Raw genomic sequence first — 23379 nt, 5'->3', positions numbered from 1 at the left:
CTTCTGTACCAATTTTTGACTCTCTATCTTTAAAATTGCGAGCTGTATCTTGATTTCAACAGACAGACGGACGGACTGACGGACGGACGGACGGACGGACGGACAGACGGACATGGTCAAATCGACATAGAATTTTATGCTAATCAATAATATATATACTTTATAGGGTCTCCGACGAATATTTCGATGTGTTACAAACGGAATGACAAATTTAATTATACCCTCCATATGGTGGAGGGTATAAAAATGACCATAAAAACGCTACAAAATCGATTAGTTGTCAATCAGAGTTATGCCTACAATTTTCTGAGCGACATTTTTGCAGAACATTTCGAAGCTGAAAAACGTCACCTTGTGGTACTTTTGTAGCGGTTCTTAAAATAAGAACGAAAAGGACATTGAAGGAAGCGAGTTAGAAGGTCGAAATGTTCCACGAAAATAATCCTCATTCGATTTGACTGAAGACATGTCATCTGAAAAATAAATAAATAATAAAAAATAAAATAATAAAACAACAGTTAACAATGTTGGGAGTAGTAGATCACTTTTAGGATCAGGGATGATAAAACAACTTGGACTTCCTGTAGTACATAGTAGCTGATGATAACTGTAGTTTTTAGTGGCGATATATGGGGGTGCTAATGGTGGTGCAATGGTATGCATACCCGCCTTGCACGCTGAAGGTCGTGGGTTCGATTCCCAGGACAGGCAACATCAACAATTTCAACAGTGGCAAAATACCCCTCAGTAACGTTGGCGACATTTCCTGAGTATTTCAGCCATGTACAACTTCTCTACAAGTGGTGTCTTAAGACTCGCCGTTCGGGTTCGGCAATAAACAGTAGGTCCCATATAAGTGAGCTAATATGAATCGGGGTGCACTCATTGATATGAGAGAAGTCTCCCTTGTCCGGTATGGGATGTTTGTGGAACAATTATATATGTGGGTAGTGTCCACCTTGGTTTGGAGACATCACTCTCAGAAATTAAATTTAAAATTTAAATATTTTTTTAATTGAATTTGTATTCAAATTTTATAACAACATTAAAAAATGATTTTAATTTCATATCCAGTTCTCATTTTGAAATACAATTTGTATATAATTGAAAAATCTTTATGAAAAATAAGTAAATCGTAGACAGTACAAATTCAATTATATTCAACATTTGCCTTCAAACACATTCGCGCGATATTTTAGAATGAATGAAAATTAAAATTTGTAGTAAAAATATGCAGTTACGATTTTAAAAAAGCATAAAACGTTAAAAACTTGATTGGCGTTGGGCTAGTAGCCCACACTGTCAAAAGACCGCCTACTATGAAAAAAAAAACAAAGAAAAAGAAGAAGAACAATCCCCTCTGAAGTTGACGACCCCCGCAAGAGTTTTAAGGATAAAGACCTGCGAATTTGCGCCTGGAATGTCAGGACTCTCTACAGAGAAAAGGCAGTTTGCTCACTGGCGGATTTACTTGGTAAGTACAGAGCTGATATTATCACCTTGGAGGAAGTGCGATTGAATCGGGCAGATGTAAAGATCACAAACGATTACGCACTGTATTATAGCTGCCATGAAACGAAACATAAGTTAGGTGTTCGATTTACGGTAAATCGGAGGCTAAAAATCTCGTCTCCAGCTTCACTCCGGTTGATGAGAGATTTGCCACAATGCCTATATAGAAACGTTTTTTACCATCTGTCTCATCTGACCAAGGGTATATTCTACAAACGCCTAGAGAGAGAATATTCACGCTGCCCTGACCATGACATTAAGTTGTTCTAGGAGATTTTAATGCTAAAATTGGAAGAGAACATATTTTTGGTCCCATGAACGACAAGTTGAGACTTCATGAGGTAACATTCGACAACGGAATGAGCCTGATGGATTTTGCAGCGGCGAAAACATGGTAGTTAGCAGTAACGAGTTTCTAACACCTCGACATACACAAGGTACGTGGATCTCCCCAGATGGAAAAACAAGAAACCAGATGTGATAGACGGAAGACACTCGTCCTGTGTGTTATATGTCCGATGGATTCGTGCAAACAGATATCATAACAGAGCCACATAGTGGAAGATAGCACTCCTTGTCCCGATAATGAAACGCAGTGGCCACTCACTTCAAACTGCCACAAAATCTGTACTTGAGTACCAAAAATCACCACTACTACGATGAGGAGTGTCGTAAGGCTGCTGAAGAAAATAACGCGGCATATAGAACAACGAAGCGCAAAAGAGAAATATCGGGAGAAGAGGAGCAATGAGAAGCATATTTTCAGGAAAAAAAAGAAGGAACAAGATAAACGCGATCGTGAGAAACTCGAGATGTTCAGGAGTCAGAATGAAGTCCGAAAATTTTACCAGAGTATAAAACACCAGACTGAAAGGTATGGTGCAGGCACATTTCTGCAAAGATAATGAAGGGAATCTGGTAACTGACACAGAAAACGTACTGAAGATCTGGAAGGAACATTTCATGAAGCTCTTAATAACGAATATGTACGGCGATGAAGATACCCGACGTTGAATGTCTACCATCTAGCCAAAGCGAGGTCATGACAGTAATTAATTGTCTGAAAAACAATAAAGTAGCAGGAGCTGATAGGCTGGCAAGCGTACTGTGTGAACGTCTAAAACTTATGGTCAATGAAATGTGGTTTTAGACCTGGTAAATCAACGTTTGACCAAATCTTCACACTGTGCCAAATACTGAAGAAGACCCACGAAAGACATATCGACACCTCCCACCTGTTCGTCGAATATTAGGCCGCTTTGGACAGCCCATTTAGGTCGAATGTGTTCCAAGCCATGTCTGAGTTTGGCATCCCTGCAAAATTATTAGACTGTCCAGTAGACTGGGACCAACTGTGGACTTTCAGAACTACATTTTTGAGGTAGTTAATGACTTCATTTACCTCGGCACCGCCATAAAGAAAACTAAAAACGTCAGTTTTGAAATAAAAAGAACAATAGTATTGGCCAACAGATGTTATGTACTTTGTTACCGAATAGGAGACACTTGACGATAGGTTAAAACACCGATGAAAATGAAATAAAGCAGGAGATCGGTGCGTTTGGGAATCTATTATTAATTCGGCTCATGGAACCAGACGTTCTGTTTAGTATAAAAGCCATCTAAGTAAGTATGTCTGCAAAGCAAAGTGGACATAACGGCCAAAATCATTTTAGGAATTATGTCCGGGTTCCATAAGTACATATACATATATGAGAATCATTCTTTAAGTGGTATAAGGAAAAGTGCGAATTTTAGATTCGGTGTGATGGGGTAAATAGAGTAGGTTTCATTACTCGAGAGCTAATGTACCTACCGCGATGACACTTCAGCCAGTCATATTCAAGAGATTTTAAACAGAATGGTCGGAGATTGACTTATCAATGTTCGATGCAGGCTTGAATGTAGAGAATATCAAAAGTAGAATTAGAGAATATCAAAGAAGAACTGCAAAGAAATCTAAGAAAAGAAAATACTACAAAAAGTTGTTACATTATATCTTGGCCATCTTGACCAGTATACCATGCCAAATTTAGGCTGACAACCCGAGGACAAGAGACCGTAAAAGCTATTTTTGTTGTCATCGTAAACCTTTTTAAACTTAAACAGAAATTTTGAACTTTGTGAGGGAGGTATCCTAAGAGTGGACCGAATAGGGCCAAAATTTAAAATTAAACTAAGTTTGGGCAAAATATTATTAATTCCAAAGTGGGGGAGGTAACCGAAAGGGTGGACACTTATAGCCCATCTTCGAACTTAAATTAAATTTGGACAAAATATTAAGAAGGATAAATTTTGGAACGAATCGCTTGATCCGTTCGAATGTTATCGTGGGCACCAGCCAGATATAAAGAAGGACGGACATACCTAAATCGACTCCAAATTATCTGAAACAGATTTCGTCCAAACGTACTTTTTTTAATTTTTTTCAAATGGAATTGTAAAGGAAATTTGGTTTTTACCATATATGGTAAAATCCAAATTTCGTGGGTAAAAAAATTTGCGAGCACATCTCCGATTTCTGGTACAGAGGTTAAGGGAAAATGCCGGTTTCAAATCTGTCCGCGTTCACAATATTTGTCGATGCGTGCAAAAGTTATAGCTGTTTTTAAGCTCTTTCAAGAACAAATATTTTAAAATATCAGTAACAGCATTTGATATCATCCGTAGGTGCAAGACAATTTCTAAAATTTGTTTTTCGCGGAAAATAAAAAAATATCGGAAAATCTAAATTATAGAACCCCAGAGCCTGTATAAACCTCTAGACAGCGCGTACAAGAATATGAAAAGTTATGTATAATGATTGGGTTTATAATATGCTTATTACAGCAACAATGAAAGGGGACCACTTATTGATACAAATATATTTTTTTGGTTTGATTAGAAAAATTAGAAAAAAATATTTGAGAGTTCTCCAACTATTTCGCTAAAATCTCATACAATAATTAATGTATTCTGTTAAAATTTCTTCAAGAAATAAGGTTTACCATTAGTTACTTACGGCGATAACTTGGACACAAAGAATCAATCTTTTTCAATATCTATGTAATGTTCATCCGATTTCAGTAGCACCCATCAAAATACGTGAAATAGATTCGTCAAGAACAGCGGATGTGCCTCCACATTTTGGGTAAAACACCCATATTTCTCGCGTATCTCTGTTTTCGCAAATACTATAATCGAGTTTATAGAATTCCATTTATGTACAAAGGTTGATAGAAATTCGCGATTTAGTCCGCGGATTTGTCAAAATATGCTTTTGCACATTCTCCTATATTCAAGATATCCATATCCACCGTTTTAGTGGATGGATTCGAACGCAGAAGGGCTCATTAGATCAGTCGCATAAAAGAACTAAAGTGATGCGGGGTTCAAGGGTACCTGCATGACAGCTGTAAATTTTTAACCAAAAAATAGTTTTCTTGAAAATTTAACGTACCAAATGTTTGACTTTGGACTCCTATTACCAGGATGCTGTACAGAGCACTCTCATAAGATATACGTCAAACAACGTTGAATCACGAGTTCTACAATCTTTAAATTATCTAATCTATAACAAGTGAACAAAGCTTATTGTCGGGACGGGGCCGACTATGCAGAATGGCAGGCCAAGGAATAGATGGCCCAAACAAGTGGATGAAGAGATGTAAAGGAGACGTCTTCCAGAAAGCGTGCAATAAACAGAGAGAAATGGAGATCTATTCTTAGTTCGGCCTATGGAACAAATGTTCTGTAATGGGCCAGCTAAGGAAGGAAGGAATTTGACTACTGTCGTCATCTACTTAGTACTGATTGAAAGCTTTGCTGGTCTTTTTGTTTAGCATTTAACATGTCTTTTATACCCTAGACAGACGGCAGCGTTAATTTACATTAACTGACTTAATTCAAATTAATTCGAGCATTATCCACATTCTTAATGCACAAAATCAAAGGGAATTTAAACTGAATTTAGGTATTTCAATATGGCAATGCTGTAAAAGAGAGCCCATATTCATGTAGGAGAGAGAGCATATTCATGCTCTGAGACATAATTTACATTGCAAACAACAACAAAACAGTTGTTTACCAGCATACAGCTGTTTCGTAAATGCAGAAACTGTCGTCTGTCAGGTTAAAATTAAATGTCCATCTTAATGCAAATTAACGTTGCCGTCTGTCTAGGGTATAATACACCAAATAGAAGCAGAGGTATTTGTCATTAAAGTAAAAACGTCAAAATATTGAAATTGTGATAGCTTAGCGCCTTTTGCAATAACTCTGATATTTTATCGTAAATGCCACATTTTGTATTAATTTAAATCTCAGGTGGTTTAGTTTCATTATCAAGCACCCTCCTTGAAATATGTCCACCAGAAACAGAAATATTTGGGATATCCCAGACGTTTTTACTTTAATGACAAATACCTCTGCTTCTATTTGGTGTATTAAAGACATGTTAAATGCTTATCAAATAGACCAACAAAGCCTTCAATCAGTACTACCATTGACCACTACCCCTGTGCATAAGCTTTTAAATGGTAAAGTTTAAGGAATATTATCCGACTATCACAAAATTCAGTATGCTTCTTCCTCTCTGGGACCACTTTAGGCCACCAAAGTAGCGCAATTACAAAAAAATGTGATATCTCCCTTGTTTGACCACCTCCATTGATAAGTTGTGCCGTTGGAATACCCCAGTAGAAGCGGAGATATTCGCAAAAGAATAATACTTTGATTATTTCTCCACATGAAATTTTGCCCTTTCCGACCCCTGAATATTATCCGACCATCACCAATAGGTTTCTTTTTCTGTGACACTTGCATCAACTCCAAAAATTTCCTGACCATTGACAAATGCGATGTATTACCGACTATTGTGATATCTGCGTTATTTGGCCACCTACGGCAACCTACTTTGCATCATTGTAAAGATGGGATTTTCTAATTTTATAGTCAGTCTTTGTGTTTGGAAAGTTCCCACCAAAGCTGTGATATTCGTCATTATAATTAAAATCGCAAAAATGAAAAGTTGGGTTTTATTTGCGACTATTGAAATACATATGTTCGTTGTTTGATCGCATACGACCTACTTTTCATCGTTAAAAAGGTGATACTTTTTACTTTCATAGTCAGGTTTTATTTTTGGTATACCCATTATAGAAGCTGAGATATTTGCTTTGGAAGAAAACGTTGACTTTTTCTCCAAATAAGTTTTTTGTCCATTCCGACCCCTAAATATTATCCGACCATCACCAAAATCTATAGGCTTTTTCCCTTCCGGGACCCCCATCAACACACAAAATTTCGTGACGATCCGATCAAAATTGCGGCCTGTAGCGTGATTACAAGATTTAGATGGACAGGCATACGGATGGAGGGACGGACACACATAGCCTTAACGACTCAACTGATAGATACAATCTTTTTGGTATATATAAGTATGGGTCTACGACCATTATTTCGATGCGTTACAAACTTTTTGGCCAAAACCAACTTATAATACCCGGCCCACATAGTGGTGTAGGGTATAATTAAACGGACAAATCGGGGCGGTTACAAAAGTTTATGTGGGCTGTAAGGGGACACTGTCCACTAAAGTTGGAATTTCCGTCAAATTTCGTACCTATTGAAAAATAAAATATCTCGCTTCGTATAAACGCTAAGGTAAACACTTAAACAAAAATGCTGAACTTTTGTGAGGGAGGTACCTTAAGAGTGGAGCCTCCATCATAATATGAAGGGTATAATTATATTTGTCATTCCGTTTTTAACACATCGAAACATTCGTCGGGAGACCCTGTAAAGTGTTTTTATTCTCGATCCTTATTATTATCACATCGAAATGGCTGAAATTTAGTAGTCTTCGTTGGGGGTTTAAAGCTTTCAACCTGAAATTCGTCAGTATAGGATCACGTCTTCATGAAGACCCCATTGAGCGGTACCTGCCAATTTGTCGGTATGGGTCCACGCCTTCGTTTATCCCCTATAAAACGGTACCTCCTGATTTTCGGAATTTTGAAGGGTTAAGCCTCATTATTCCATCGAAATGACTGAAATTTGACATTTAGTCATTGGGGGTATAAAAGTTTACACTTGAAGTTTGTCGCTATAGGCCCACGCCTTCATATAGCCCCCAAGACCCGTAACCCCGATTTTCGTTATATTGAAAGTTCTAGCCACATTATTCAACCGGAATAACTAAAATTTAGTATTAAGTCGTCGCTAAAGACACCTTCCAATATTTCGGGCTAATTTTTTGGTTTCCTTAGTTTAAATATTAGTAATAATATCGAATTCCATATACACGCAGAGAAACAATATTTTTTTAACTGGTGCACAGTGTGGCCAAATTCAATATTTTGTGCCAAAAATGCCAAAAAATTTTTTTTTTTTAAATTTACAAAAATTTTACATGGAGGGATAGAAAACATTCTAGCTATGAGAGAAAATTAAAAATTTCGTTGGTTGTACCGCTATTTTTGATGTAACGGTATCTATAACATGGACTTTTTTTACGGCAAACGAATACTCAAAAACACAGTGAAATTTGTCGATTTTGTGTGGACCATAATGTCGCGAGTTATTGAAAAATTTTAATGGTTCTTTTTTCTAAACTATAGTACGAAATCTGACGTATTAAAATATGTTTAAAAGTAATTGCATTTGAGTAACACTTCTGTAGAAAACCCGGATTTGTTTTGGAACCTTTTCTACGTGTATATCTTATATTGGTCTTTTTAAATGGGATATAACTAAAAAGCCCCGCGGTTATCCGCAGTTCTAATAGTACACAAATTTAGAGGAGCTGTTGAGCTATCAATTTCTCAATAAATTAGCTGCGACCACGTGCGACGCCGGGATATAGACCCCCTATAACTGTACCTCCCGATTTTATATATTTTCAGGATTTTACTTACAACAATTATCCGATTTAGTTAAAAATTGAAATATAAGGTTATTTACGAGTACACTATCTCCCTACCAAAAATTGTCAAAGTGGGTCCATTTTTTAATATAGACCCCATACAACGGTACCGCCCATTTGAAGAGTTTTTGGTGTTTCTGGCCACATTTGCCAACCAAATTGGCTGAAATTTTATATTTTGGGTTCTCTGCAAGTGAGAATCATTTATTATAAAAGCTGTCAGTGTATGTCCACGTTTTAATATAGTCCCCATATAACGGTTCTGCCCCATATTAAGGGTTTTAAACGTTGTGAACACAGTTCCTAACCGAAAGTTGAAATTTCGATTGTTTAGCTGCCCGCTACTTTAAAACTTCAAGTTATCATTTGCTATTTATTATCCATTTCCACTTTTTGTATTACCATGTCTCTTAAAGTTCCACACAATATTTTATTTGATATATGGCTAAAAACGCCTCGACATAATAAAGTGAGAAGCATTCAGGAGTACATTACTAACAATATTCCAACTTCATCAAATGCAGTTATCGATGAAACCTTGATAAAAAAACATGTCATCACGTTTTTGCGCCAAGTTAATATCATCTGATCCATTTATTTGTAGTTTAAGAAAGAATTCAAAAACTAAAAAACATTACTTAAACAGTGAAATATTACCATTTTTACGTTAATTAAATAGTATTATATGAGTTTATTTGTAGTATTTTTGTTACAGTATACTTTTTACTTGAACTATTTTAAGTTGTTTTTATTAGAGAAAATTCTGTTTTATGTTTTTATTTCTTTAAATCTTTATTTTAAATAACACTTAAAAATTATAAATTCTGATTTAAATACACAAACTTAAAAATTATGAAAAAAAAATTTTATTCAATAAAATTCTGTAGAAGGCGTTGACCGAATATCACGTAACTACATGGAATATAAGTCCACTGTCTGATAAACATCTCCTCCAAATTTCATAGCTCTATCTTTTACCGTTTAGAAAATACAGATTTTTGGCACAAAAATCCCATTTTGGCCACACTGTGTGGTGGTGGGCAAAATTTTATTTTGTCTGGCACCAAATAATTTTTGTGGCGTACATATTATTTTAAAGGAGATAATGCATGTTGCAAATTTTGATTCTGTTCACCATATAAAACAACAACAAATAACAAAATTTCGACATATGGTAATATTTTCATAATTATCTGATGTTCAATCCAACCACATTCTGCTTAACTTGACATATGAAGTGTCAAAAACTAGGAAATTGTCCGATGTACCGCAACAGCTGTTCACTGCCAAAAGCAAATGTTCTCTCATTAGTTGTTCTGTCGCTGAGCAAAAGGTTGTACATTTTGTTTACTTTCCATTTAAATGAATGGTATAAAGTTAGTAAAAACAGCATTCCAAAAAAGAATAAAAGAGTTCGAGTGTTTTTTGACGGTATTAATGACTACAATTTATTTGTGAATGAAGATATGAAAATGTTTAGAAAGAAAAATCAAAAAGTGACAAAAAGATATCAGTGCCTGAGTTGTGTTTAATTTTTTAAGTAACAGACACTTCTTAAATAAAAAGAATCTCCGAATATTTCTTGCAAATTTTGCGCATTATTTCGTTTTAATAATTAATAGAAATCGTATCCAAGTGATCGAAATAACAAACAAAAGAATGAATGTACATATGTATATATAACCTAAACATCTGTTGCTGTTTCATAGTGTTCTCCAACATAGACATCCCGCTTGGGCGATGGGTTAGTTCGGCATCGGAAACTCGTCGATTCTCAGCGCTACAGTAACTAGTTCCACTTCTGACCCCTCACAGTGCAATCAACTGTAAACTTTAACATGGGGATGTCATAGGAGGTAACCAATTGGCACTCTATGCATTACCTGTAGGTGGTATTGTACCAGTTCCAGGTTTACAGTCATATACCAGTTTATTTATAAAAAAAATGAAAATGGTGGGAAATAGTCACAACTGATGCTTCGTCGTTTACTTGGGGATATATAGGTGTCAATTGGTTCCCTTCGCATTACTTATGGGTCAATTGTGAATTAGTACCACTTACCTCTACTTTAGGACTATTTAAATTGCGACAATTGGAATTGCTAACGGGTAGAGAGAAGAAGAGGGCGATTTGCATATTTCCTTCGTATTCCTTTTTTATACCAGAACAATATGAATAATTCCAATTCCAATTCCAGTATAATTCCAATAAAAATACTCCTTATTAGAGGCAACCACAGCATGTTTCTCCTGTTACCGCAACATTTTAAAGTATTTCAAAAATTGTATTATTAGAATATGATAGAGGTTACCATATATTTATAATATATATTTTTCTTTCAAATATGGTTGCATGAACCATATTTTTTTCTGCGTGTAAAAATTAACAACCGTTGATGACAAAAATTGGGCTTTTGGCCACGAAAATCGATTTCTGAACCATTGTACCTCGTTAGCCTAAAGGTTCTGCACCGCTTTTATAGCTTTGGGAACAAAGGAGGATCTAATCTTTATCTGAACACTGTATTGTACGGAAATGATTTTTGAAGTATCCAGGGAAAATAAAAACATTAAAACTACAAAAAACACTTCTTTCCGATTAAAATTACACGAAAACAATAAGCGTTTTTGCGCATATTTTAAATAGTAAAATACATAAAATATCGAAAATCGATTTCGTAAAAAATCATCTGCAACAAAAGTGCAACTTTTAAATGATCTTTTAAGTCATTTCGTGGAGTAAATTGCCAAACCTAGTATGGACAATGGATATGGATAAAGCATTCGTCAAGTAATCGCACTATATAATCAGGTTTTAGCTATCGATAACATTCTTAATTCCGCTGCAATGTTTTATACAGTCAGTAGTGTGATTATCTTGGTAATATGAGATGGATTGCGTACATCATGAACGATTTGTGAGTTATCACATGGTCGACAAAGTCCCATTCACCATTCTCCTTTGTTTTTAAAAAGGTTGACGTTATGAAGGTTATTTAAATCGGATGAACTATTAAGCTAAGAATACAGCTTTTATTTTGTCGACTGTAAGTCTTAACCCCCTCTTCCAGAAACATCTGTTAACAATCTTTATCTGATAACAATCTTCAGATTAATCTGCTATTGATGTTTTGGAAAGTTGTACAATAAATCTAAGAACTAAGAACAAACTAATTTGTCGTATGATAAATCTGAAATTTACGTCAGATAAATTGTACAACTAACTAAATTGTCGCATGATAAATTGGAAACTGACGTCAGATTTGTTGCACATAAATCTGAAACACTACTTCACGTAAATTATACAACAAGCTAGTTCGTCGTACGATAAATCTGAAACATTACTTCAGATAAGTAGTTTGTAACAAAAAATAACTATAAACTGTGCCTTTTAGAAATAAGGCTTAAACTCCACATAGGCTTTGACTATATCCGTTTCAGCATTTGTCTGTTTGGGTGGAGCTAATTTTGGATCTTGTAATATTTTGTCCTAACTTTGTTCATGTCACATCAGTCCATATCTTCAGAAAAATCCCCACAAAACTGTTTCGCTTAAATGCGCATAATAACTCTCGAAGGACTCGGCCAAAATCGAATTTTTCCAGACATAGATTACGTTCAAATACGGTTTATATCGGTTCACACCTTCAGCTACCTGCTACGCAAAATTTCAAATATCCGATTTGACCGAAACTTTGCACATCGTAAAATTACTTGCAGGGAAGCGCCTGCGGAGACGACACGGTGCGCCTTAACTAACTTTAAACGAAAGGTGCTTACACCTGGGAAGTTTTTGCGGATACCGAAACTACAATGTTCACAGATGAGAAAAATAAAAAAAAAAAACAATAAAACGCCGTAGGGATTCTGATTAAATCGAGGTCTAAGTTCACTTTTTTAAAAAAATTAGGGATTTTCACTTGCCGCTTCCAAGCTAAGTCCCGAAAACCTAAAGTAAAACAAAAATTGTGAATTTTGACCGCGATTTTTTTTAAATCCGTCCCTTATCTATGAACATTGCTGTTTCAGAATCCGAAAAAATTTCCCAGGTGTAAGCGGTTTTCATTTAAAGTTAGTTAAGGCGTCCATGCATGGCAATGTTTTATAAGGAGGCTATACAGTCAATGCATTGTCCCAATTTGAACTCCTATTTCTCAAAAATGGTAAAACCTAGGAAAAGGTCATAGAGGTCAACCTCATAGAAAATTTTCACTGCTACAACATTTGTTTTAATCTCAATACGATAGGACTGGCGGTTTCCATGAAAAATCGTGAAAACCTAGAAAACCCCCAAAGATGTTAACTTTGTCCGCGAATAGTTTGAAAATCCCTCCGGCGATTTTTTGTCTTTGATTTTTCTCATCTATGAAAATTGTAGTTTCAGAATCCACAAAAACTTCCTATGTGTAATCACCTTCAAAAAAACAACCACACATTTAAAATACAAATTAAAAATCAACAATTTATTAACCTAAAAATATATCAACAATAAAAGTTATAAAGATACATATCTGTCTATTGATATGCAACTATAACATCCTCTTCTTAATGACGGAAGATGGAAGCAGGCAAGTAGCTAGCACCAGGAGCAGAAGCAGCGGGGGCAGCAGCAACAGGAGCTTGAGAAGCAAAGTTGATGACTGGAGCAACACCACCATTGATACTGTGAGATGGACCACCCAAAGCATCGTATTGACCTTGGATAGCACGTTGAGCGTTGGCAGCATCTTCAGGAGTACGATATTTGACAAAGTGAACTTCGGGTTTGTTGTTGTTGCCGGTGTTAATGTTGCTAAGTTTGTTGGCCAAATCACCGAGATCAGCTTGTTTGTTGAGGACATAGATGGCGGTTTCTTGTTGACCAGCTTGTTTAGCCAAAGCCAAAGCAGCATCTTCCAAACCACTGTTTTCGGGGCCCTTAATGAAGATAACACGGAGACCCTTCTTCAAAGCGCTGGCGTATTGGTCGGAGCTGGCGGGTTCATTGAAATCAGCATCATTGGCAGAGAAAGTGTAGAATTCCTTTTCGAGTTCAGCTTGTGGGGCAACCGAGCCAACACCACTGGAACCTTGACCTTCGTAACCTCCATCATAGGTTGGAGCTACATTGCTGGCTGCAGAACCAGGTGTGAAAGATAATCCGGAGGAGGAGTGTCCAACTGGTTGATAGTTATAACCCAACTTATCGGCACAGGCAACAGCCACTAAACACAGTACAATAAAGGCACGCATTTTTTTCTAACTTTGCTCTTTGGTGGTAGCTTGATGGAATGTTCGTTTGTTTATGATACAAATTCGTGAAATGTATAACTTTTATAATAAGCTAGCCGAGTCAAAAAATCTAAAAAAAAAACAGAAAACCAAGATTTGCATATTTGTTATTGTATGCCGTATAAAAACTATGCGATAGAAACAGATTACGAATTTTATTTTCTGCAATAGATTTTTTCTGTTTGCAAACAGATGTACGAATTTGAATATTAAGTAGTGCAGTAATGCAAAATTGTTACTTTGTTTGAAATATTATTTAAATTTATGCTATAACAAAGTTATTCGCAATATTTTTGGTATTAAATTAATTTATGTTTTCGTAATAGATTTATTGGGGCCTCAATGTGATTATTTGTAATGACTTCAGATATTTGCGACACATCCAAACTTTGGCTAGTATGAACAAAGAAATGTTTTACAATTACCCAGTACAAAAAAATTGAACTTTTTTTTTTAATTACAAGAAACCCCGCGCAGATTATGAAAGTGGACCGAAAAAAAGAAGGCACATGTATCGGCGTTTTGTAAGTTTACGTCGGGAAGTAACCTAAATAGGCGTGACAAGTTCCGCCCATTTCTACAGGTCTTGAAATATTCGAAATCAGATTCCTTGGAATCCTTGCACAAAGTGTCTTTGGCAATATTACTGACAACAATGCGGGGTATCTTTTTATGAAAAAAAATTAACCCTCATGCGAGTCACTAAACGGGTTACTTTTGTCCCCTTTTTTAAAAAACGTTTAAAAACTTTACTGTAGGTTCCCAAATACACCAAAACTCTAAATCTTACCTAAACGCCAGGAATCTGCCAAAATTAAAATCATGTTTTAGGGTTAATGTTGTACTTTATCTGAGTTTATTAAATTTTGTTTTATTAAACTTCATTCTAGATATAAGACGTCAAAGACAAAAATATCCTCCATCAAATTTCAATATAAGTCGACGAATAAATGAAATATGTATTTACAATATACAGTATCGGCCAAAACTAAAGCACCCCCTCAGTAAATTTTTTTGAAATGATAATTTTTTTATGAAAACTAAATTATAAATTTATATTTTATTTTTCTTTTTATTTATTTATATCTTTATAATTGGAAAATACAAAAATAAGGAATTCAGAATTTAATAAACAAAAGTTAAAATTCAAAAAATGTTTTAGGTCGAAAATATAGGCGGACAAAACTAAAGCACCCCCCAATTTGAGGTACAACAAAAACTATTGTAATCAATATTTCGTTGCGTATCCTCTATTTTGGATGACACAATCACATCTTTTAGGCATAAAGGATACTAAATTATTTATTACTGCAGCCGAAATAATTGATTTTTGGAAAATTTAGCTTAAATCCTCAAAATACTGAAAATCGGAAGGTACCGTTATATGGAGGCTATACCCAAACGTGGACCCAGGTCCACGAGTTTTGGTGGATATGTTTTGTGACCACTAAGAACCCTAAGTACCAAATTACAGCTAATTTAGTAGGAAAATGTGGCTTAAATATCCGAAATACCGAAGATCGGAAGGTACCGCTATAAGGGGGCTATACCAAAACATTAGCCAATATTGTTCAAATTCATCCAAAAATAATGATACAGCATCCACTAGTCAAATACAATACGCTAACGTTTAAAAATTAGCAAATTGCAGAAGAACGATAGACGCCGGCTTATTCAGTCGACGACCAGCAAAAAAAACCTTTCATATCGACTAAAAATGAAGGAGCCAGATTGGCATTCGCCAAGATCCATTTGAAATGTTTTCCGATGAATCTATGTTTAATTTAAAGCATTCAGATGGTAAAAGGCTTGGACCAAATGGGCAACCGTTAAATCCTAAATATTGCAAAGACGCTGTAAAACATGATAGCGGAAGGTTTTTTGCTGGTCGTCGACTGAATAAGCCGGCGTCTACCGTTCTTTTACAATTCGTTCTTTTGCTAATTTTTAAACGTTAGCGTATTGTATTTGACTAGTGGATGCTGTAGCATCATTTTTGGATGAATTTGAACAATATTGGCTAATGTTTTGGTATAGCCCCCTTATAGCGGTACCTTCCGATCTTCGGTATTTCGGATATTTAAGCCACATTTTCCTACTAAATTAGCTGTAATTTGGTACTTAGGGTTCTTAGTGGTCACAAAACATATCCACCAAAACTCGTGGACCTGGGTCCACATTTGGGTATATCCTCCATATAACGGTACCTTCCGATTTTCAGTATTTTGAGGATTTAAGCTAAATTTTCCGAAAATCAATTATTTCGCCTGCAGTAATTAATAATTTAGTATCCTTTATGCCTAAAAGATGTGATTGTGTCATCCAGAATAGAGGATAAGCAACGAAATATTGATTTCAATAGTTTTTGCTGTACCTCAAATGGGGGGGTGCTTTAGTTTTGTCCGCTTATATTTGCGACCTAAAATGTTTTTTGAATTTTAACTTTTGTTTATTAAATTATGATCTCCTTATTTTTGTATTTTTCAATTATAAAGATATAAATAAATAAAAAGAAAAATAAAAAATAAATTTATTATTTAGTTTTCATAAAAAAAATATCATTTCAAACAATTTACTAAGGGGTGCTTTAGTTTTGGCCGATACTGTACATCAAGAAAATACATACATCAATTTGCCAACAAAACACCCAAATATTTTTTGAATAAATTTGTTTTGTTCTCTTTTCGAGTTGATGCATGAAAGTAACATGAAATTTAGTTTTAGACGAAAGATGTGGTAAGAAGAAATTTTCTACACAAAATTTCACTATAAGTCTCAGAACAATCTATATATCTAAATAAAATACTTTCTTAAGAAAATTACGTTACAAAATTAGATATTATAGGTAGAAATTATTTGTTAAACTTTTAGACTCTTAATTAAAATTTATTCCATACTGAGTCAAAATCTCCTAAAATGCTCCACTTTTTGGGGATTGTGTCAAAAGAAGGAATGTTCCAAATATAATTTCATTACGAGTCTCTGAACAAAAGAAATTTGTAGCTATCATATTTAACATCTCCAGAAGTTTTCGCCTTTTATATATGATTTAGGAACATATTCTACCGTTTTTATTCACATTTTCGTTATCTGCGGTCATAAAATATATTTTATTGATGTTTTTCATAATAAATTCTTTCAGAAGATTATGTGTGCTCGATCCAAACTGTTTTTGAAAAATCTATGGTGAATATGTATAGGGAAAATATTGATAACCCAGATCGGACTCTGAAATCGGAAGGTACCGAAATCGGAAGGTACGAGGACCTATAGTGAAATTTTCGTAGTCCTAAGAAGACTTAGTACTAAATTTCACCCATTTCAGTTAGATAATGTGAAGAAAACCTTCAAAATATCGGAAACGGGAGGTGCCGTTATATGTGAGCTGTTGTAGAGTGGTTTTGTCGTCGGCTGGGGTAAGCTCAAGCGCAGTGGATCCATAAGGACCTATCAAACCTTACAAAATTAGAGGACAAGTATTCTCCCTTTCCTGGGGGCACAATCGTATTCTTTATTGATTAAATACTAGTTTACAATCTACTTGTGTTTAAATGCGATAAAAATATATTCAAGTGGTATAGTTTAGGATTGAATCTTGGTGTGAAGATATTGAAGACAGACTTGATGGTGTAATCGGTGTAGACGGTTTGCGGGTGTGTTTAGTTGGTAGCACGATGTGCTCGGCGTTCATGTGTGAGTGATCGGTAACACGGTGGACTCGACGTTCACTTGTTGATGCTTGGGAACACGATGTGCTTGTCGTTCGGCTGTTGAGGCTCTGGAACACGATGTATTCGGAGTTCGGTTGTAGATGATCGGGAATATGATGGGTTCCGAGTTGGGCTGTTGATGCTCGGGAACACGATAGGTTCGGCGTTCGGCTGTTGATGCTCGGGAACACTGTGAATTCGGCTGTTGATGCTCGGGAACACGATGGCTTCAGTCTAGTGTTATGGTCTAACACGTGTTTTACGCATACACATCTCAAAACGTCTGCGTCTCCTATTACACCATGCACACAGCCCTTTATTATAAACCAGCATTCCGCAGCTGCGAGAGCCCTGTTGTTACTCTCTTTGACAAAAACCCTCTCCACCAAAAAAAAATATGTTCTAACATAAAAAATATTTTGGTACCCAAACATATAAAATCGAGATATGTTACATTTGTTAGTACACAAACAAATTATGTTTGGATCCAAACATACATATATCAACCAAATATTTGTTTGGATTCAAACATATTTTTAACATATATTTTTCTGCGTGTACCATACGCAACTGCTTTCTAACTACGATTGGAAAATAAACGTGGTCTGTAGAGCGATTTCGTGAAAATTTGCTTTGGCCCCATAAAAATTTCTATGGAAACTTCGAAGCCCCAGTGGGACGTGTTAACATATTTCGATTGTGCTCAAACTTTAGCAGTCTTCAAACCTAACAAAATCAAAAATTTTAGCGGTTGCCGCCTAAAAAAGATCCGACATAGATTTTTTCCTTTCGAGTTAAAACCACCTTAATGTGGGCTATATGTAATGGTGGACCTGTACAGGTAATTTTTGGGAGAAAGGTTTGTAGCCCCAAAGGTAAATATCAATATTAGTCATTTCAGATTTAATTTTTCTTCACGGTGCTCTTGAAACAATCTTAAATGGAAGGTGCTTACACCTCGGAAGTTTTTGCAGATTCTAAAAGTACAATGTTTATAGATGAAAAAAAATCAAAAAAACAAAAAAATCGCCGGAGCGCCTTTAAAATAAATCGCGATTTAAGTTGAAATTTTTATTTGTTGTTTAGGTTTTTACGATTTTGCTTAGAAACCGCAAGATCTTTCAAAATGGGACTAAAGAAAATGTTGTAGCTATGAAAATTGACATATATGGTATTCTCGTCGGTTTTACCGTTTTTGAGGCATAGACGTTCAAATTGGGACAATTCAAATTCAATTCTGTATCACTCCCTTATAAAACTATGTCATGACTGCAAATTCCCAACTTAAGTTCGGTCGGGCCGAACTTTTTATACCCTCCACCACAAATTTCAGCCATTTCGGTGGATTAATATGGCCACAACCTTCTAAATATCGAAATTCGGAAGGTACCGTGCTATGGGGGCTATATGATGGCGTGGACCTATACCTACAAATTTCTGGGGGAAAGTTTTATACGCCTAAAGAAGACTAAATACCAAATTTCAGCCATCTCGGTGTGATAATGAGGCTAAAACGTTCAACATATCGAAAATCGGGAGATATTGTATTATAGGGGGCTATATCAACACGTGGACCTATATACACATTTTATGGTAGCAATGTTTCTTAGCCTCTGGAAACACAAAATACAAAGTTACAACCGATTCTTTGGTCAAATGGGTCTAATACATTCAAAATATATTAAAATGACGCGTACTATATAAGGGCCCTATGTGGGGGCTATACCAAAACGTAGACCTATATAACCCAACTTTGGTAGGAACGTTTTCTGGCCTCTGAAGACACAAAATACCAAATTAAAACCAATTCTGTGGTCAAATGGGTCTAATACATTCAAAATATATTAATATGACGCGCACTTTATATGGGGCCTTATATGGGGGCTATACCAAAACGTGGACCTATATAACCCAACTTTGGTAGGAATGTTTTTTGGCCTCTGGAGACACAAAGTACCAAATTACAACCAATTCGGTGGTAAAATGGGCCAAATATTTTAAAAATTCCTTAAAACGACGACGCGTCACGCGTCATTTTGTATGGGGGCTATACGAAAGCGTGGACCTACATAGCCCGCTTTCAATACCAGAAGTCCTACGTAAATATAACATATTTTCCCAAAATTTCATCAACCTACGTCAATCCGTTCGGGCGCTAGAGTGATTTCCACAGACGGACATGTCTATATCGATGTAGAATTGCACGCTGATCAAGAATATATATACTTTGTGGGGTCTACAATGATTATTTCGGGTAGTTACAAACGTAGTGACAAACTTAATATACCCCCATCCTATGGTGAAGGGTATAAAAAATGATACAACTTAGGATGAGTTAGTTAAGCCAGTCTTGTAGAGAATTTTCACAGCTTTAAGATTTTCTCAGGTCCCATATCGATAAGAGTTACCATATTCAAGCAAAATCGCGAAATCCTAACAAAAAACCTAAAAATGTAAACTGAGCTTCTTTATCTCAAAATGGTACAGGCTGGCAACAAATGATAAACGCCAATCCTCTAGAGAATTTTCACAGCTAAAACATTTTCTTTAGCTCCATTTCGATTGGACTTGCGGTTTCCAAGCAATATCGTGAAAACCTAAAAAACACCTAAAAATGTGAATTTTGACCGCGATTTATTTAAAAATCCCTACAACGATTTTTTCTTGTTTTTGGATTTTTCTCAACTATGAACACTGCTATTTCAGAATTCTTAAAAACTTTCCTTGTGTTAGCGGTTTTCATCAAAACTTAGTTAAGGCGCACCCTTCATGACATTGTTTTATAAGGGAGCGATACAGTCAGTGCATAGTCCCAATTTGAACTTCTATATCTCAAAAATGGTAAAACTACGAAAATACCATAAAGGTCCGTCTTGTAGAGAATTTTCATAGCTACAACATTTTCTTTAGTACCATTTTGATAGGACTTGCGGTTTCGATGCAAAATTGTGAAAACCTAAAAAACCCTTAAAAATGTCAACTTAAATCGCGATTTATTTAAAAAGCGCTCCGACAATTATACGCTCTATGAACTATGTCTCATTTTGTTCATATGTTATGTGGCTTTTCGTGTTCTTTTTTCGTTTTGGAGTTGGGCATATGATTAAAATAAGAAAAAAAATTACGTTAATTTTTTTCAAATATTATTTAGTGTGACCTTTTGAAATATTTAAATTTAATAAGTGTTATCTAAGTTATTAATAAGCAAAGTTCATTCATTCACATTTTTGAGAAAAAAAAAATCGAAAAATTATCGCCCTAGTGAACACAGCAAATGTGTAAAATTATTTTAAGTATTCGGTCGGAATCATAATTGCGATCTATGGATTCATTTAATTTTTTAGGTTCAAACGATATATAATATTCACACCACTCTTCAATGCACTCCATTGAACATTCAATTACAAAAAATTAATCTTTCAAAATATGACCAGATCCGTGAAAATACGCATAATTTAAATGAGTCGTTGTATGTCAAAACTAGAGGTTGGGATTTTTGTTCTATATAAAAAATTGAAACTTAAGCTTTTTTCTTTACAAATTTTTAAATTTTCTAGTTTCCTTTGGATTTCTACCTCCTCCATATTCAATTAAAAATTATATTAAAAACATTAATGTTATCAAAACTGCACTGCATTTGAATAAACATTTCTAAAAGGTTTCATATCTCCAAGGAAACTAAATACCAAAATCCAAATTTCAGCCATTTCTGTTAGATAATGTGGCTACAACCTTCAAAATACCAAAAATCGAGAGGTACCATTCTATTGGGACCAATATCAACACTTGGACCGATCTAGCTCATTTTCAATAGCAAACATCCTGTATCAAAGCATAAAGCTCTGTCTTTAATATTGCGAGCTGTATATTGGTTTCAACAGACGGATATGGTTATATGGATTTAGAATTTTATTCAGATTTCGGCCAATATTTCAATGTGTTACAAACGGAATGACAATTTTAATTATACGCTCTATGAACTATGTCTCATTTTGTTCATATGTTATTTGGCTCTTCGTGTTCTTTTTTCGTTTTGGAGTTGGGCATATGATTAAAATAAGAAAAAAAATTACGTAAATTTTTTTCAAATATTATTTAGTGTGACCTTTTGAAATATTTAATTTTAATAAGTGTTATCTAAGTTATTAATAAGCAAAGTTCATTCATTCACATTTTTGAGAAAAAAAATCGAAAAATGATCGCCCTAGTGAACACAGAAAATGTGTAAAATTATTTTAAGTATTCTGTCGGAATCATAATTGCGATCTATGGATTCATTTAATTTTTTAGGTTCAAACGATATATAATATTCACACCACTCTTCAATGCACTCCATTGAACATTCAATTACAAAAAATTAATCTTTCAAAATATGACCAGATCCGTGAAAATACGCATAATTTAAATGAGTCGTTGTATGTCAAAACTAGAGGTTGGGATTTTTGTTCTATAAAAAATTGAAACTTAAGCTTTTTTCTTTACAAATTTTTAAATTTTCTAGTTTCCTTTGGATTTCTACCTCCTCCATATTCAATTAAAAATTATATTAAAAACATTAATTTTATCAACACTGCACTGCATTTGAATAAACATTTCTGAAACCGCCAACAACAATTTGAAGTAATAAACATATGACCAGATCCGTGAAAATACGCATAATTTAAATGAGTCTAGAGGTTGGGATTTTTATTCTATGCAAAATTGAAACTTAAGCTATTTTCTTTCGAATTTTTACATTTGCTAGTTTCCTTTGGATTTCTGTCTATTCAATAAAAATTTAAATTAAAAGCATTAATTTTATCAACATTACACTCCATTTAAATAAACATTTCTAAAACCGCCAACAACAATTTGAAGTAATAAACATAAACTATGAGATTACCTCCACTGCACCACTTAATATTCAAATTCGCATTCATTTATGTATCTTTTGCAGAAAACACACTTCCGATTTGGTTTTTAGTGAGTGAATTCTTTTTTCAAATATTGCAAACTCGTTTCTTGATTTCTTGAGCCATGGTCTTATAAAAGTTATACTTTTCACGAATTTGTATCATAAACAAACCAACGTTTAATCGAGCAACTACCAAAGAGCAAATTTCGAAGAAGAAAATATGCGTGCCTTTATTGTATTGTGTTTAGTGGCTGTTGCCTGTGCCGATAAGTTGGGTTACAACTATCAACAAGTTGGACACTCTTCCTCCGGATTATCTTTCACACCTGGTTCTGCCGCCAGCAATGTTGCTCCTACCTATGATGGAGGTTACGAAGGTCAAGGTTCCATTGGTGTTGGCTCAGTGGCCCCACAAGCTGAACTCGAAAAGGAATTCTACACTTTTTCTGCCAATGATGCTGATTTCAATGAACCCGCCAGCTCTGATCAATATGCCAACTCTTTGAAACAAGGTCTCCGTGTTATCTTCATCAAGGGCCCCGAAAACAACGGTTTGGAAGATGCTGCTTTGGCTTTGGCTAAACAAGCTGGTCAACAAGAAACCGCCATCTATGTCCTCAACAAACAAGCTGATCTCGGTGATTTGGCCAACAAACTTAGCAACATTAACACCGGCAACAACAACAAACCCGAAGTTCACTTTGTCAAATACCGTACTCCTGAAGATGCTGCCAACGCTCAACGTGCTATCCAAGGTCAATACGATGCCTTGGGTGGTCCATCTCACAGCATTAACGGTGGTGTTGCTCCAGTTATCAACTTTGCTTCTCAAGCTCCTGTTGCTGCTGCTCCCGCTGCTTCTGCTCCTGGTGCTAGCTACTTGCCTGCTTCCATCTTCCGTCATTAAGAAGAGGCTGTTATAGTTGCATATCCAAAGACTGATATGTATAGTTATAACTTTTGTTGTTGATTAATTTTTAGGTTAATAGATTTTTGAAATTTAATATAACGTTTGTTGTTGTTTTATTCGTAATTAATATCTGTAGAAGATCGGAACTGGGTCAATGTTGTGGGTTACTCTATGTGTA

The 23379-nt window shown here is 35.2% G+C and overlaps 2 protein-coding genes across 2 annotated transcripts; one reads left to right on the top strand and one right to left on the bottom strand.

The window, feature by feature from the left end:
• Positions 1-12961: 12961 nt before the first annotated feature.
• Positions 12962-13648, bottom strand: LOC141389959 (uncharacterized). Its single transcript, XM_073962264.1, has one exon. The coding sequence runs from the start codon at positions 13646-13648 to the stop codon at positions 12962-12964; it is 687 nt and encodes a 228-aa protein (XP_073818365.1).
• Positions 13649-22511: 8863 nt separating this feature from the next.
• LOC141389956 (uncharacterized) lies at positions 22512-23198 on the top strand. The gene has a single exon (XM_073962249.1). The coding sequence runs from the start codon at positions 22512-22514 to the stop codon at positions 23196-23198; it is 687 nt and encodes a 228-aa protein (XP_073818350.1).
• Positions 23199-23379: the final 181 nt, after the last annotated feature.

This window comes from Musca autumnalis, unplaced genomic scaffold (genome assembly GCF_047663935.1).
Source record: "Musca autumnalis isolate F117 unplaced genomic scaffold, ASM4766393v1 scaffold_1, whole genome shotgun sequence".
Taxonomy (NCBI): domain Eukaryota; kingdom Metazoa; phylum Arthropoda; class Insecta; order Diptera; family Muscidae; genus Musca; species Musca autumnalis.
This window is presented reverse-complemented; position numbering and strand designations above follow the sequence as displayed.

Coding starts and splice junctions, on each gene's coding strand:
- LOC141389959 (XM_073962264.1), bottom strand. CDS start 13,648: ATGCGTGCCTTTATTGTACTGTGTTTAGTGGCTGTTGCCTGTGCCGAT.
- LOC141389956 (XM_073962249.1), top strand. CDS start 22,512: ATGCGTGCCTTTATTGTATTGTGTTTAGTGGCTGTTGCCTGTGCCGAT.